A 17,201-nucleotide genomic window follows, 5' to 3' on the forward strand; every position below is an offset into this window, starting at 1 on the left:
CGGAGACAACGAACTAATAGAAACGGATATATAGTCAGTTCGGCAAATACGTTCAGTTTGGAAAATATGCTCAGTTCGGGAGAAAGAATAACCAGCACTTAAACAGTCATTCCATTCCAAAAGTAAGGTAGTACATAAAAAAAAATTACAAGCCCGGAGCTATTTCTTCATCATCAGAAGGCACTTCAACAAAACCCGAAGGCCCCGCCTCGCCCTCAGAGTCTGGCTCAGCGTCAGCAACATTAGCCATCTCCTGAGTTATGCGCGAAGTGGATATGGCGCTAACATCAAGCTCAGGGTACGTATTCCGGATCATCCACCGGCTTAGTTTAAAACCCCTCCTATATGAATCCACCATCAGATCATCAAAGCCCGGCGAAGCAATGTACTCATCGGCGGCCTTCTTCTTGGCATCTTCAATACCTTGAGAAAAGATCTACGTCCTCTCCCTAATATCCTCCTGAAAATACTCGACTTGATGCTGCAGATCCAGCCTCAAGTCTGCCATGTGCTTCACCACCACTCCCATGGCCTCGGCATCTCTCTGAGACCTCGCATGCCTGATCCGTGAAAAACGAGCAGTCTCTTCGGCAGCACGAGCAGCCCCCTCGGCAGCGCGACGAGCCTCTTCGGCAGCTCGCGCTTGCCTCGAGCTCCTCTCCACCTGAGCCGCCAAAGCGTGAATAGAAGAATTCACCTACCAAAAGAGACCGAATGATCAAAAGAACCAACAAAACAAAAGCCAAAGAGCTCTAAAAAAGGAAAACACTTACCACCATGGCATGGGTAACGGCACGGCAGGCCGCTTGATGTAGAGGGAGATTAGTTCACGCCACGACCTCCTCGAGGAAGATCCTCTTTACTCTTTTAGAGAGCATGGGTCGAAGTCAACACACTCCTGAAATCCCCCGGGGCCCCCGAGCCCGAGGGCCCAGCTCGCGTATGAGCAGACCCGGAGTAAGCAGGAGCACCGGAGTATGTAGGAGCCCCTGTGTATGTAGTCTCAGCATAAGGGCCCCCTACCGGCTCCTGCATCGGAGGGACCATCTCGAGCTCCTTGGGCGGATCTTCTGGCTGATAGCCCGGCACCTCGGGCTCCGCATCCTAGGGCATCTCGGTGCGAGTTCGCTTGGCAACTCGCTTTCTCCTCTTCATACCTTGAAACAAGTGCCCACCCCGGGTCCCTTGCGAATCCATCACACCTGCGAAAAGAAGTTTGCCATCAGTAAAAAGCAAGAAAGACAGCAAGATGAGTCTCTAAGTGAAGAACCTACCCGAGCTCAGGCCGGCCGCAATGAGCTTGGCCTCTGTCAGATACTGTTGACACTTCAGCCCAATCCACGCCCATTGCCGGAGGCCCTTCGCCGTCTCCTTGTCAAGCGTGACCCCGAAGTCAGGAGCGGCCATCCCCCACCCGGTCTGAAAAGGCCACCCCAGCACACTTCGCACCCCGAAATAGTCCCGCTTCCATACTGGGACCTTGTTGGAGAGCTCGTGTACAAGCTTAAAGCCCGGGTGAGGAGACAGGTAGTAAGCCCGCCTGCGCCCGGGGAGGGGACCCGCTTGCTTCTCAAGCATCAATATTGAAGAAAAAATCTCCAAGTCCAACGGAAAGCTCTCGTCACAGAATAAGGAGATTGTCCCCACCAAGTTTCGAATGGAATTCGGGTGAAGCTGGCCAACCGTCACGCCGAAGTGGTTCAAGACTTCGACAAAGAGGGGATGGAAAGGCAATCGCAGCCCCGCAGCAAGCTGCTCCCGAAATATCACGATCTCATCAGGACCGTGTTCCCAAGGAAAGCTACCCGAAGGTATGAAATAAGCACACTCCCCGGGCAAGTTATAATAAGTAATGAGGGATTGAAGCTCCTCGGGCGTCATGGTCGAAGGGCCGAACTTGTCTAAAATCCGACCCCGACGAGAGGTGGACGCCAAGCTACCCAAAGTGCCACGGCCTACGAGCTCGAACTCTTCCTTGATCTCTACCTCCGGCTCGCTAGGGCTATCGGGGGATGCAACTTGGTTCGTAGAACCTGCATCAGGCCCGCTGAAAGGACTATCTGAGCCATCTGAGCTAGACATCGAGAATGATGAGATCCAGGAAAGTACTCACCCGGACAAAAGCTGTAGACCACAGGAGCTCGGACGAGGGGAAGACCTTGAGCGCGAACTGAAGAAACCTGGACGCGAACTAGATGCGAGCTGAAACTCAGACGCAAGCTCGAGAGATACAGAAGTGACAACTGGGGTCCCCCCCCCCCCCGCTATTTATGCTCAAAGTGACCGAAAGGCAACGGCTTAGATCAAAGCCAATCCGATGACCTACAACCGCACTGACCACACGTCCCCCGAGGCCGAGACGTGATTGGCGCACGTCTTTCTGAAACTGACGGAACACCAACGCACGTCTTCTCAGAAAAACGGCAGTGGCACGCCTTTTTTAAATTTGAAAAAATGCCCGCTATCGCGCGCCCAAGTGACGCGCTTTTTTTGAAATTTTGAAGTAACGCGCGCGCCGCCACCTCCATCAGCATTTAGACAGGCCGGCGCGCTTCCCGCCTAAATGAACGCTCGAAGAAAGCCCATGAAACCCTGACAACGCACCTCGTGCTAGCAGAACCAAGATTCAAAGTGCAGAACAAACCTACCTGACACCTCACGAACTCCCTGCACCAGGGCAAGACCCTTAGCACGAGGAGTGGGGGGCAATTGATGAAGGAGGATTTGGCTCGACCTCGCAAATCACGCCACATGGCAAAAAACAAGTAGCTCGGCACTTACCGAGGGAACAAACACCAAAGGGAAGAGACATGCGGTCCGAACCCCCTACAAAGTGCCCAAACTCCCTGCTTAGAGCTCAGACTCCCTGCGAGGAGCCCGAACTCCCTGCAAGGTGCCCGAACTCCCTACTTAGTGCTCAACTCCCTGCGAGGAGCCCGAACTCTCCCTTTGGCCCCGAGTCGCACAAAGCAGAGACCCGAACTGGCCCGTCCTATGACAGTCCGGGGCCCCCCTTATCCGAACTCAAGACTTAGCCTCACGCACCGCTCCGAGCACTTCGCTTCCGGAGCATTGAACTGGACGAACTACACCGTACCTAACACCGAAGGAGTCCGTATCTGGGGGCGGCGCACCTGACTGAGTTGGGATCTGATGCCTGACGGCCGCATTTCAAACGGCCACCTGCCACCGTCACCTGTCAACCGCTACCTCCAGTTACAGAGACGACTCCGACAAAATGAGCAGTGATGGTTCTGCCCCAGCAGAGGCTATGACGCCCAAACTGGCAGAAGCATGGAAATACTCGTTCCCGACCTGACAGGAGTCTACGAGTGAGTGCACGAGGTGGTTATAAAAGGCTCTCCACCCCCAAAGAGGAGGTATGCAAACTTTGCGCTATCTGGTTTTACCTTGCCTTTAAAGGATTCTAACTTAAGCTTTGGAGCCTTTACACCGGGTTCCCCCCGGAGCATCATCGTCTTCTCCGTTTTAGGTTTTCTGCTACTCAATTCAGAGGCAAGGTCGTTGACAGCTAAGACCAGCCGGATTGTGCATCGTCACCTTTCATCATATACTTCAGGGAAACGGGAATAATGGCATTAAGGTCGCCAATATTCATCCTCTAATCCCTCTACATGTTGCTCATAACTGGCAACTCTCTCGTATCTGCCGTCTTTTTCCCAGCTTATGACTTCTGGAGCTTGGACCCTAGTACTCTCTTAATGGCCCCTTCCATAGAGGTCACTTTCAGCTAAACTTCCATTATGCTCAGTATTATGATAGTGTTCGTCTAAATGGACCTTGGACGTTAAATGGTCAATGGATCCTTATGTCACCTTGGATCCTGAGGCTCCCTCAATATGCTTGGACTCTCCTTTGACTGTAGATGTGGGACATCCTTTATTTGAACGCCTAGGCCCCACTCGCAATGTTACTGTCGTCCAAAATTACATTAGAGCTAAAGTTACTATATTTGTGGATCGTCTTCTTCGACTAGGTTGTTTCGTCATTGTAACCAACTGGAGCACTTATAGTTATTAGGATCTTCCCTGGGTGTGCTATATCTGCGGCAAAATAGGACACCAATTCCGTCAGTGCTCTCAACCTTTGTCTGACCCTCAAGGTCGCCCTTATGATCAGTTCTTTAGTCGGAGAGTTATTAACCTTCTAAGACCATGGCCGAGGGCTGAACTTACCCTACGGTGGACTTGGAAATGTCCTCAATTTACGGACTTCGTGGATATTCCCCTGCCTGTCCCTCTAGAACTAGGAAACCCTTTTGCTAAAGGAACCTCTTCCCCTGTTAACCAATATCAACCAGTTGTTTCTACCTCCTCCCCACAAACTCCTTCAAACCCGGTGGCTCCAGTAACCTCTTACCTACCGACTCTATCAGTGTCTGTAGCAACTTATCATCTCATGGAGACAACCCAAGATTTAGTGAATGAACTTTTTGAAGATACTCCTGGCCCTTCTTCCCGTGCATGAGGCAAACGACCTAGGCTCGACCGAACATCTCACCTGTGCTAAGATCCTGAATCCCCAAACCTGCCTACGTATGATAGGTCGGATCACCCCTCTGAGGAAACTCACACAGATTGAATACTTATGATAGATATGGTGGGAGATACTAAGGAAAATCAGAACTCAGAGGATCAACATCCAGTAAGTTCTCTCCCTCCTACCTTACTTTTCTTTTCTCTATGGGTGGAGGTGGCTAGCCCAATACAACCCCACCCTTATTAATGGTTGTCTTTAGCTGGAATTGCCAAGGGGCTGGGCGCCCCAAGGCAGTTCAGGGAATCAAGGACTTTGTCAACCATATCAATCCCGACTTTATCTTCTTATGTGAGACAAAGATCCCTGAAGATAAAATTAATAGACTAACTAATATTTTATATTATCCTAACTGCATCATTGTCAATCCTGAAGGTAGAGTAGGAGGACTAGTAGTCCTCTGGAAAGCAGGGTTTCAACCTTTCAGGTTACTTTTTTGTCTTCTTCTACCAAGTATGTGTTGTTTCAAATTCAGGACTCTCACTTTTCTTGGATACTAGGTTTTATTCATGGACCATCGATAAAACATCAAAGAAATCAATTCTAGCTACACCTTAATGACTATTTCAATGAAGCAGCTACTTTAAATTCTTTAGAACCTTCTACTTCTAATCACTCTTCTCTTTCTTTTAGGCAATATCGTAAATTTGTTATGGATCATAACCTGTTAGAAGTGAATATTCAAGGCGGAGGCCTTTCGTGGTCCAATAAACAGCAAAGTGGTCATATTCAGAGAACTCTAGATAGGGTTCTAGTTTCTGATGACTGGTTAGGGGTCTACCCAAATGCTAGCCTTACTCTAGGCTCTAAATGGGGATCGGATCATCACCCTTTAATCTTTAATTTGTCCCACCTAGAACCAACCATCCTAAACCTTTCTGATTTCTAGAATTGTGGCTCACAGTCCATTCCTGTAAGCAAGCCATAGAAGATGACCGGAATATTCCTATCAAAGGATATGTAGCTTACAGGATAACAAAAAAATTAGATTCTATAAAAAAGAATCTTATCACTTGGAAATCAACCCACTTTACTAATCCCAAACTAAAGCTCAATCAATTGGAAGATCAGATCTTACAGGCAGAACAACAGGAAGACTATTCCAATCTCATTTGCCTGTACAGAGAGTATGAACTTGTAAATAAGCAAATAGAGAGGTTTTGGAGACAAACTTCCCATCAAACCTGATTACATTTGGGAGACTAAAATACAAAGTTTTTTTCATAGAAGTACCCTATTTTGAAGAAAGAGAAACTACATTTAAGGAATTAAGGACCCTCAGAATGCTTGGAAGACAGATCATAAGGATATTTCTTGAATCTTTGTGGATTATTTCTCTGAATTATATTCGAGTCAAGACCCCACTAATTTAGAATTCTTAGATGAGGTAATTAGGCCAATTGCCACAGAAACTAAAAATGGTTTATTGTTAGTCACTCCTACAGAAGACGAAGTCAAATCACCCCTCTTTTCTATAGGAAGTCTAAAATCCCCAGGGCTAGATGGCATGCTTGCCTTGGTTTATAGGGATTTTTGGGATTTGATGAGTCCAAACTTAATACTTATGGTGCAGGAATTTTTTACTAATAAATGGCTTCTCAGAAGAATGAACCATACTTTGATTTGCCTAACTCCAAAGAAAGTAGACTGTACCAAAGTTCAGGATTTCTGACCAATCAGTCTTTGCAATGTCACGTACAAAGTTATAGAAGAAGTCATTGCAAACAGTTTGTGTCCTATCCTAGGCAAATGCATTCCCCAAACCAGATGGCTTTTGTTCCTAATCGTCAAATGGAAGAAAACTCCATTATCACTCAAGAACTTTTTCACTATTTAAAGCACAAAAATAAAGGTCCGGGTTATATAGGCCTAAAATTAGATATGTCGAAGGCCTATGATAGGCTAGAATGGAGTTATCTGTTAAAAATTTTGTCCCTCTTCGGATTCTCCAAAGACTTTTGTCACTTGATCAAGGAATGTATCTCCTCAGTCTCCTATTTCATCCACATCAATGGTACTTCTGAAGGTCACTTCTATCCTTCTAGGGGTTTAAGACAAGGGGACCCTCTTTCTCCCTACCTTTTTCATTTTAGCTATGGAGGGCCTCTCTAGACTCCTATACAAAGCTGAAGAAGAAAACAAAATTCAAGGTCTATCCCCTGCCTCTTTGTCTCTAAAGATTTCACACTATCTTTTTGCTAATGACATTATGCTCTTCATTAGAGCCCATAGAAATGAAATTGATAATCTCAACCAAATCCTAAACATTTTCCAAAATATCTCTAGACAGTTAATAAATTATGAGAAATCTGGTATTTATTGTAGCAAAAACATTCACCCCCGGCTTCAAAGATTGATCAGATGACAACTTAAAATGAAGCCTTTATCAGAAAATACCGGACATCTTGGACTTCCTCTTTTTTGGTCCAAGAACAAACATGCTCAATTAACTTTCATTCTAGAAAATATTGGAGCAAAGTTAAATAGACAGAGAGCCTCAACAAAAAGCCCGGCCAGAAAGCAAGTCTTTATCCAATCAGTCCTCTAGGCAACCCCTATCCATGCCATGTCACTTATCAAACTACCTAAGAAGTCCATAGATCATATTGAAAAAACTTTTCATCATTTCTGGTGGGGTTCCAATAACCAATCTTCCCATCCTTATCGTTGGTGTGCTTGGCATAAACTAACTCTCCCAAAAAATGCAGGAGGATTAGGTTTTAAAAACTTGACCTTATTTAACCGAAGTTTGTTAAAGAAAGTAGTTTGGAAATACATTAATGAACAACATAAATTCTGGGCTCAAATCTAGAAGTCAAAATACCTTAGGAATAAAAGCATGTTTCCTTTATCCACCCCTACAAAAGTCTCCATCTACTGGAAATTCATCAATCGAGAAATATGGGAGTTAGCCTCTGAATGTGGTGCCCTAGTTAATACTATTCAGATTTCCCTCTCTCCCATCGACCCTGGATTCAAATTAACCAGTCCTTCTGGATCTCTCTCCCCTTGACCCCGAATATCAGACACATGAATATTTCCCACCTTCTCCATCAAGGCCAATGGAACTCTGCCCTCATTAACTCCCTGTTTTCCTCCAGAGAAGTCGATGCATTCAGGCAATCCCCATTTATACAGACTCAAACATAGTCCCCTGGATTTGGTTCCCTTACTCATCAGGTAAATTTACATCTAAAAGAGATTATCGGATCAAAATATCTGTGCTTCAATCCAATCATTCTCAAGAGCTCAAGTTCTGTCTTAAATCACATCTGGAAATTAGATACTGCTTCAAGATTCAAACTGTTCTTATGTGAATCTCACCAAGAATCACTTACACACATTTTTCTGAACTGCTCTTGTACCTAAGTAGTACTTTTCGGTAATCCTTAGAATATCAATTTCATAAATAGGTTTCAAGATTCTTGGATAACAAGCATTCATAATCTTTTTCAACAGGTTCAGGACAATCATTTAGCAAAAAAGATCTTAACCTGGGTGACAATCACTTTGTACTTTATTTGGTTTGCTAGAAACGAAAAGTGTTCCAGAGGAAAACTAATTCAACGTCCAATTCTCTTACAGCATATAAACCAAATTTACAATTGCCCCTCATCCCCCAAAGCACCAGCTTCTGTTATTAATCCTGCATCAAATCTCAATAAACACACTCTCACAATGGCACATGATATAGAGCTTATTGCAGGAAAATTAGAAAACTCCTTATACAGCTTTGGATGTATAGTTTTATCGCCAAACTTAACCTGCCTGAAAGTAATAGGTGGCCGAACAAGTGAAACCTTTCTATATTACAAGCTGAAACGTTTGTCATTATGCAGGTACTGGAAAACCTTTCTTCTTAGAGCTGTCAAAAAGTTTATGTTGTATTAGATGCAAAACAAGTGATGGATGCCCTTCAATGACAATCAGAAATTCCCTGGACCTACCTCTGGCTTCTGAATAGGATCAGAGAGCTTTTGATTCAAAGGACTTTTGTAAAATTTTGTTTTGTATCACGCAACTTTAATGGTTGTGCCCATAAAATATCCCATATAGCAAAAACTCATGAACCGGACTTTTTTTATTTTCCCTCTTGTATTAACAGATTTTTCTAAAGCCTGAGTCCGAGCCCAACTCTTATAAAAAGCCCAAAGCTCGAGCCTGAGCCCGAATCCGAAATTTAGCTCATACTGTTACTAGTGCTGAAATGGTTGAATATAGAGAGAGAAAGAAAAATTATAAAAAATATATATATTAAATTATAAATATATATTTCAATAAATATTATATTATTTATATATTTTATATAATATAAAAAATATATATTATATATTTTATAAAATATATAATGCTGAGTCGGGCCAGACCAAGCTCAGGCCGGACTTTTCTAATAAATCCCAAGTCCGATCCGAAACACAATCAGACTTACTGTATTAGACCGGAGATCAGACCCGCGGGCCTAATTATATGACCAAACCTGGCCAGGGTGCGGGTCAGGCCGGGCTAGCCATCGGGCTACCCGGCCCATGAACAGGTCTTATTTCTGAATACGTGAATGTCCACGCCTTTTAGAGCACGTGCTATATATAAATCATGTGAGACCATATCATAATTCATAAGGCTTTAGTTTAGTTTTAGTTATTCGTCCAAATCAATACAGAAAAACCCACTTCGTCGAGATAGTTGTTTTATAATTAACTGGGACCCTGTCCAATTAAACACCGGTACACGTGTTATCTCATCCATTCATCTAGAGTTTTTGTGGTCCACATGTCAAATAAGCTTCACTTCACAGTTCACACCCATCTGGGACAAGTAACCTAACAAAACATTGCTTGGTATTGGTTAGAATCGTCTGATTTGGAACTTGATGTTGACACATCATGGAGGCAATGCCATGCCTCATACGCAAGTTCTGTGGTGTATTTGATATTGACAAGTTTTGCATGTTGGCACATGGAGCACGGTTGGATCTCCTAAGCCAATGAGTTATGGGCCAGATCCAGATGGCTGTTTTCACATGCTCATAGTCCCTTGTACCAGAGTTACGCTTCGCAATACGATATCATCCTCCATCTTACATCTTACCCGTGAATCCGATCCGTCCGAGTCCGACCAAAATCTTCCAAAGTCAAAGTTTTGTGATTCCATTATCTCATCCATATCAGATTCTTCGTATTTTTTTTCTTCTCCTTTTCTACAAGTGACGAGTGACGACGACGTATCACGTATGGGATGGCTGGAATCAGTCGCCCATCATCTGGATTACACGTGTAGAATAAACAAAGCGAGGAGCTACAATTTGATAATAGGCCTTAGATGGCTAGATCGGCAAGCTCCTCCCCCACCCCATCACCACATGCGGACGCGTGTGGGGGAATCTTCTTGTCACGTGTGACGTGTCAGATGTGCTTTAATTAATTAAAAGAAAGAATCCCTTGATTAATCGAAAAACCATCCTGGAAATACACGCGCCGAGACGCGGCGCTACAGTACCGAGTAGCGGTGTTCAAGGGATGGTCACCTCATCGGCCAACAAATTCCACTTTTAGAGGCGGTGCGGCAGCAGCCAGCAGCCGCCCACCATAAACCCTACCCCCCTTTTTGGCGGTTGCTTTCGTTGCTCGCTCCCCAACCCCATCTGCGTGGCAGATAAGGAGGTGGCCATGTGGACCCCACTACCACCTCAACCCAACACGTCATCCCTTTATCAGAACTCCGTACGAAGCCACGTGCTATGATACCTCGTGTCGCCTCTCCCTAATTACCATTTTATCCCTGCATGGCATGCATCCATGCCATACAATGATACGGTATCCCATGCCATGCCATGCCATGCTATGCATGCATGCATGAACCAAGAATGGTCCACCACATGACACCACCCACCACAAAAGTAGAAGGGAGAGAAGAAAAAACAAAACAGAAGCGAGATCTTCTCCAAAGATTCCGACGACGAAAAGCGGGGTCCACCAAAAGCGGCCGCCGCGCCTCCACTTCCAGATCTCGCGTCAATGTGGACCCCACCATGTCTCCCCTTCAACTCCCAGTTTCCCCCAACGTAACTTAGGCCCCGAGAAAAGAGAATGCAAAATCAAAACACTGAAGACTCGGGACAGCGGCAGCTGCCACAGCGGAAGACGTACTCGTGCCGCCCTGCCAAACCTCAAAGCCTTATACGTCGTCAACACGGAATTAGTGTTATCGGACCCCACCCCAAAAGACGCGCTCGTGATCCAGTCGCGTGGGTATGCGGTTTCGCCGTTGCTGCCGCTTTGTAGTAAAAAATTATTTACAAAAATATTTTTATTTTTTCTACTAAATAAAAAACTCTTAACAGATAGTGCGGTGCCCGTACCACGTCGACGCGTCACCATATCCAGAGCCAGAGGTTTCCAATATTGTAAACAAGGAAAAATAACAATTCCGTCGATAATACCGGCGGCCGGACATACAACCGGAGTTCGCATTCCATAATTGTCAAAGCTCAAATTAACTGGTTTCTGAGTATATGCTTGTGTTTTCAGTCATTAGAACTTTGTTTACACAGAAAGAACAAAAATAATCAGTCATTTTTTCAACGAAATTCTAATGGAGGATGCATAGTTACACGGTAGTAGTCTCAGTTTCAGCGGTCGACAACAACATTTGAGTAACTCTTGAGATCTCAGTTGCGAAAACAAGAGAGAAGGAAAAAAAAAAGTTCCCGTCACGTATTTACATTGAATATTGGCATCTAGTGCGATGAACAGCTCTCAACATTTCCTCAACAGGCTGCGCTCTTCGGCTATCTCCCCGTCTCTATGTTTTTTTTGTTGTTTAAATTTTTTCTTGAAAAAAGATTAAAATTGCAAGATAATGAAAATAAAAAAGAGAATTTTGAAAAACAGAAGGCCCCGATCTAACGCCGTCGGCTACGACCTAACGATCTCAAAAATCCGGCAAGATCAGGCAACTTCAGGTGGAGGGAGGTTGAGATCAAGATCAAGGACTCTCCTCCGTGGGCTCTGTTCGTCGTGATGGTGGAAATCAACGACGGATGATGAGTCGGAGTCACTCTGGACCCCACCACCAGCAAAAGCGGCTTGGTAATCAGCAGCCGCGGGGTCGAACCTCAGACGGTGGTGGGTCATATTCTCCGACCGAACAATCGCGTCAAAAAAGAAAAGCGGATGCGCGGTCGGTAAAACCCCGGCAACAGCAGACGGCGCGTGGTGTTGAAACGGGAATCTGACCGCGAAGCCAGCAGCAGCACCTCCGACAGCACCAGCGCCGGCGCCGCGGTGCAAGAGGTCTCGATCCAACGTCGAGGGAGTAGTGATCGGTGCCGGAGAGAACCCCTCCCGGCTTGAGGACTCGACAGTGCTGCTTTGGCTGGGGCTCTGGTTATTATTACTCTCAGAAGGCAAAGGAAAGTTAGTTTTAGCCTTAGATCCACGGAATTCTCTAGCAGCGGCGTCGTAAGCCCTTGCGGCCTCCTCGGCCGTATCAAACGTTCCTAACCAGACACGGCTCTTCTTCCCGGGGTCTCTGATCTCGGCAGCGTACCGACCCCAGGGCCTCTTCCTCACACCCCTGAAATGTACCTCCTTGCCGTTGCCGTTGCCGTTACCAGCACTGTTCCCTCCTTTGACGCCGTTAGTTTTATCTCTGGGTGCCATATCTACGAATGCGAGGCGGGGCCACCTCGAGAAAATTTTCCGGTTTGAGCAGCAGAGAAAGAACAGAGAGAAGAGAAGAGATGAAACGTAACGAAATGAGACGAGACAATGTAGGGCAGGATAGATAAAGGAGAGGGCAGCGATGGGGGCTTTATAGGGGAGGAGGGAGAGATCGGCGAGGAAAATTGAAAATATTCGGCGCAGTCAACGAAAGGTTTGACTGTCCTTGGCCGCCGCCCCCGCCCCGAGCGTGGTGGCATATTATTATCGTTGTCTGGGTTACGTGGCATCCGAGTTGTCCAGACACGCGTCAACCGGAAGACCGGGCGGCGTTGCTTAACAGCCGTTATGACGGTTAATGGTGTGTTCGGGGGGTTGTAGAGAGCTGAGAGGGGGAGAGATTTGGACGGAATCAATGACGGCCGGTTCTAAACAGTTTGTCGGCATCTCTCCGCTTTCCCGCCGTGTGACTTGGATCACTACGATCCTTGCCTTACTACTTCACCCTCAGCACCCCCCCCCCACCCCCATTGAACCGCTCCCTTGGACCGACAGTTAGTGAATTTAACCACTGTGATGATGACACGCGTCACAGTGCCTTCCGCGTGACGGAGGCAAATAGGAAACACGACGAACCTCAAGACTCTCTCTCTCTCTTTGTGTAAATCAACAGGCGTCCTTTCTGACAGCCGTGTTTTAATTATTTTAGTGTCCTCCCTGAAATTACGATATTGTCCTTACGCGAGATGAGATTCGTTTGTGTATTCGGAGGATTTTGTCTGCATCTTTACACGTTACTATGATAATTAATTATCGAATAAAATAGTCTGGACGCTGGACTCTGGGTCTGTGTGTGGGTGGGGGTGTGTGGTCCATGGACGATGTAAGAGGCCAGAGGAGGAGGGGAGGCGGGAGGCCTATGACTCTGTCTGATGCATCCAGATTTCGCGCAGAAAAAGCAGCACAGTAAGCGGGAAATAATTGGAGTTGCAATGGAGGAAGGTGCCAAGTAGAAACCGGACAGAAAGCTGTGGCCTGTGGGACCTACGTTGATAAAAATGAGAGAGCTTTTATGCGGGACCCACGGTTTCAAAGAGGAAAAGGCAGGAAGCCCCTCCCTCCCCCTGGGCCCACGTAGAGCAGCGGAAATGAGGTGGAGGTGGACCGTTACTAGCCCATTGTTCACGCCTTGTTTGTAGTAGATGTAGATCCGGAGTCCTTGAATTGTACCTTTAGGAACCGTTTGGTCTGGACATCAGGTACAATTATTGTATTCATATATATATATATATATATATATATATATATATATATTTTTTTTTTGGTTTTCCATGGCTTTCAGTGAATGGCCGTTTGAGGTTTGATAAATGCAGCGGCAGCGGCAGCGGCACCACCCACCCACCCACTGGAGTCCAAACTGCAGTGGTTAAGAGTAGAAAACAAGCAAAAAGGACATAGAGAGAGGGTCCAGTAAGGAGAAAAGAAAATGGATATTATTAAGAAGGTTCAGAAGAGTTTATATTAGGCACGATGTAAGGACACGTGGGTGGAGATTGAGATGTGGGGACCAAATCATTTAATGAGTCCAACATCGGGAGACGTAGACCGCGAGGCTGTGATCTGTGAATACGTTCGCTGTTTACAGCCATTAGTCATTTATTCTGGTTCTGGCCCATTTCATTTGGGCGGTGCTATGAAAAATCGGGTTCCCAAACGCCAAACCGGGACACAGATTATCTTTATTACCCAGGCCGAGTTGTTCGGTGAAGAATGTCTCCAAGTTGGATCCCATCCCATTAATTCAGGGACGGGGTTCTTGAAATTGGGCTGGGCCCCGGAAGTGGGTTTGGAAAATTTTTGTTTTCAAAACCCCAACTCCGAACAGCCTTACAACTAGACCTGTTTATATGGGTTGGGTAGTCCGACGGGTCGGCCCAGTATACTGTTTCTTGTCAGGCGTGAATATTATTTTAGGCCCATGGCCCATGGGTTTGGGCTCAGGTCCAAAACACTAAACCAGACTTTTTTTAGCTGGGCTTGGGCTTTTTCTAAAATGTCTGGTCCAAGCCCAAGTCTAAATTCAATGGTATATTTTATATAATAATATATATTTTTTGTTCCTCTTCTTTTTCTTCTCAATCATAGTGAGATCTTTCAATATTTTTGGGTTTTAAGGTCATTTAATATAAATAAATCAGTTTTTTATTATGCAAAAAAACATAAAAAAAAAGAAAATATCTTTTTCCCAATTTATAAGTTAGACTTCGGACTTTATAGTAGGGCTGGGCTCAAGCTCAAGATTTAAGGCTGATGGTCAAACCAGGCTAGGTCTCGATCCTAAATGTATTTTGTTAATAAAAAGACGAAACCCAACTTAGCCCATGAACATGTCTACTTACAACATGGGTTGATTTGATACTTGATTGGGCTTAGGCTCATGGGTTGATTTGAGGGACATCTCTGCTACCATGACAGTCATGAGTCATAACCCAACCCTACAACATGGTGATGCCCATTAACCAAACAAAAGCCTTACATAGGCGTTTCCCTCTCACAAAAAAAAGAAAAGAAAATACAACCAATACCTTGCCCTATCAACCAGACAAAAGCCTAGGGTCATGGATTGAACTGAATGACATTGCTATTCTAGGTTTAAAGGAAAACATAAGGGAAAGGCAGGAAAACCAAATTATCCAGGAGGTTGCAAACTGGTAAATGGCCGAAGCTAAAGTTGAGTTGTTTACTATAGCTTTAAATATTTGATTATATAATTATTTTATGTAGTAAAAGACAAATCAATAAGCAAATCACTTCAGTCGTTTTAGCTGCTATCAAATAGATCGCTGCATACTAAATACCTCTTAAATGTCCGTGTTTAGTCATTGATATATTCTCAGTTTTAGAAAGCATGTATAACAGTCATTTTTTCCAAAAAATATTTTCTCAGATCATGTCTTGAAAATCCGGAAACGTGTGATACGAGAAAACATCTTTTTGGGTATTTTTCCGTTTTTTTACTGTTTCTAACAACAATATGCTGACATGGCATTGGGAAATGCCTATGCGGGGGCAACAACAATGGTACCAAATAGAAAACCCGAAAATAAAAAAGAAAATAAAATGTTTTCTAAGAAAACAGCATGATGCAACACCGCTTTTTGAGAAAGACACCTCTCAAGAAATGGCATTGATTCCAAACACTATCAAAGTTTATTATGTAGGGTGATTTGGCCCGACCTCGTAGCACGGGGACACGTGTATATGACCTGGCATAAGCGACAAGTCAGCGTGGCAGCCTGGCCGCAACTCGGCGTAACAAGCTCATCAAGGCCCAACCAAGCGACTCGATGGGTGTGACGACCCACCGAGAAGCAAGGCCCAGTTCGCCCCAAGCCTGAAGGCAGAGCTCCCCCGTGCAAGGGGACCCGAGCTCCTCCTAAGGGGCCCCGAGCTCTCCCTTCCTAAGAAGGGAACACCCCTGCTTTTGGCTAAGTGTCCCGAGGGAGAAACACCTCGGGGCAGCACCGCCGAGACTCCTGTTCGAACTTGCTTAAGGCTCGCCCCCAATGCGGGCACCTCGGTGCAAGGCAAACCTACCCCAGGTGGTTCGGTGTACGGTAGCTCAGCAGACTACAGGGAGATCTGCCTGACATCCATGCCTGCCTAACATCCGTACCGACCGAATCCGGTGGCAGTGCTCGGATCCCTTACCAGGCGGCGTTCTGCCCGCCGTCTCTGAAGAGCATGGCATGCCTGTCGGGTTCGTACCTTGCAGCAGTAGCCTGCACCTGCCACCCCTACCCTGGCAGTAATAGCTAGGGCAGTGGCGGTTATGCCTGATGTGGCCGAGCTCCGGTATAAAAGGACCCCAACCCTCACGAAGCAAAGGTATTGAAGCTAGCACTTTCAGCACTCTTACTCTCTGTTTTCCTCCAAGATTTCTCTAGAGTTCTAACTTAGCCATCGGAGTGTTCCCACCAGGAGAGCTCCCTGGGAACCCTTCACCTTCTTCTTCCTCTCAGGTATCGCCCATCACAGCCAGAAGCCAAGTCACAGCCAGTTAGGAGTGCTCAGATCGTGCAGCATCATTTGGCGCCGTCTGTGGGAAACGCTTCAAAAGGTCTTCCTGTAACTTCTGTTCAACTATCTTCAAAGAACTCATCAGTATCATCAACACCTATGGCTTCCTCCAGCAACACCGGACGCCGGAACACCTCTGAGGAACAACTCCAGTTACCCACTGTCTGCATCGGCCAGTTCACCGTCCCTCTCTCTGTGGACGGGGTTCCTAGTCTGACTGTGCCCCAGATGGTGGCACCCGTGACTGTTCCACTGCCCTCTATAGTCGGAACAACCTTCGCTGAACCCACCATCCTCCCTCCAATGGCCAACCAAGGTCAGCTTGAGGATCTGATGCAGTGCATGCGAGCCATGCAGGCTCAGATGCAACAATTCCAGCAACTCCAGTCCCACTAGCAGCAAGTGTTGCACCAAATGTCCCAATACCAGTATCAACAACAGTTTCCTTCACTCCCTCCTCGGCATCCAGCTGTGCAGCCAACCAAGCCTCACCGCCTAAGTGAACTTCATTCCCACCGAGGAGAGACCTCGGTGTCATCCCATGGAAGGAAGGAAAGACCCCCTACCCCCACCTCGCGGCCTGTAGTTAGGTCGGGGGCCTCCCGGCCGGTAAGGCCAGTATCACCTCAGCGCTCACAGTTCGAATCCTCGCTTGCCAAAAATTGGTTCGAAGTGCTGGCCGACGACCTGGAACCAGGTCCCTCTGTTCGCAGCTACCGAAAGTCATCCAAGCATTTCGCTGGGCCCATCGAGCTCAGTAATACTGAGGCCAACAACACCAATGCTGAGCCGGCTAAGAAGCAGCGAAGGCATCGCCGGGCTCACCGAGCTGTCACCCGCGACCTGCCCGAGCTCAGAGGCAAGGTAGAGGTGAGTTCGGGCGAGGTAAAAGCTACACCGCTC

General features: G+C 46.2%; 2 protein-coding genes across 2 annotated transcripts in view; one reads left to right on the forward strand and one right to left on the reverse strand.

Annotated features, from left to right (window-relative positions):
• Window positions 1-4,017: 4,017 nt before the first annotated feature.
• The window catches only part of NSL1 (MAC/Perforin domain-containing protein), a 38,630-nt gene continuing 25,446 nt past the window's right edge, over window positions 4,018-17,201 (forward strand). Inside the window, exon 1 of the mRNA XM_088886925.1 lies at window positions 4,018-4,665. Coding sequence (XP_088743051.1) covers window positions 4,609-4,665 — 57 coding nt within the window. The 5' untranslated portion in view covers window positions 4,018-4,608. The remainder of the gene's footprint in view (window positions 4,666-17,201) is intronic.
• On the reverse strand, window positions 11,078-12,757 carry LOC104599451 (ethylene-responsive transcription factor 4-like). The gene has a single exon (XM_010261997.3). The coding sequence runs from the start codon at window positions 12,216-12,218 to the stop codon at window positions 11,505-11,507; it is 714 nt and encodes a 237-aa protein (XP_010260299.1). The 5' UTR covers window positions 12,219-12,757; the 3' UTR covers window positions 11,078-11,504.

This window comes from Nelumbo nucifera, chromosome 1 (assembly GCF_055504915.1).
Source record: "Nelumbo nucifera cultivar China Antique chromosome 1, China Antique-T2T, whole genome shotgun sequence".
Classification (NCBI taxonomy): domain Eukaryota; kingdom Viridiplantae; phylum Streptophyta; class Magnoliopsida; order Proteales; family Nelumbonaceae; genus Nelumbo; species Nelumbo nucifera.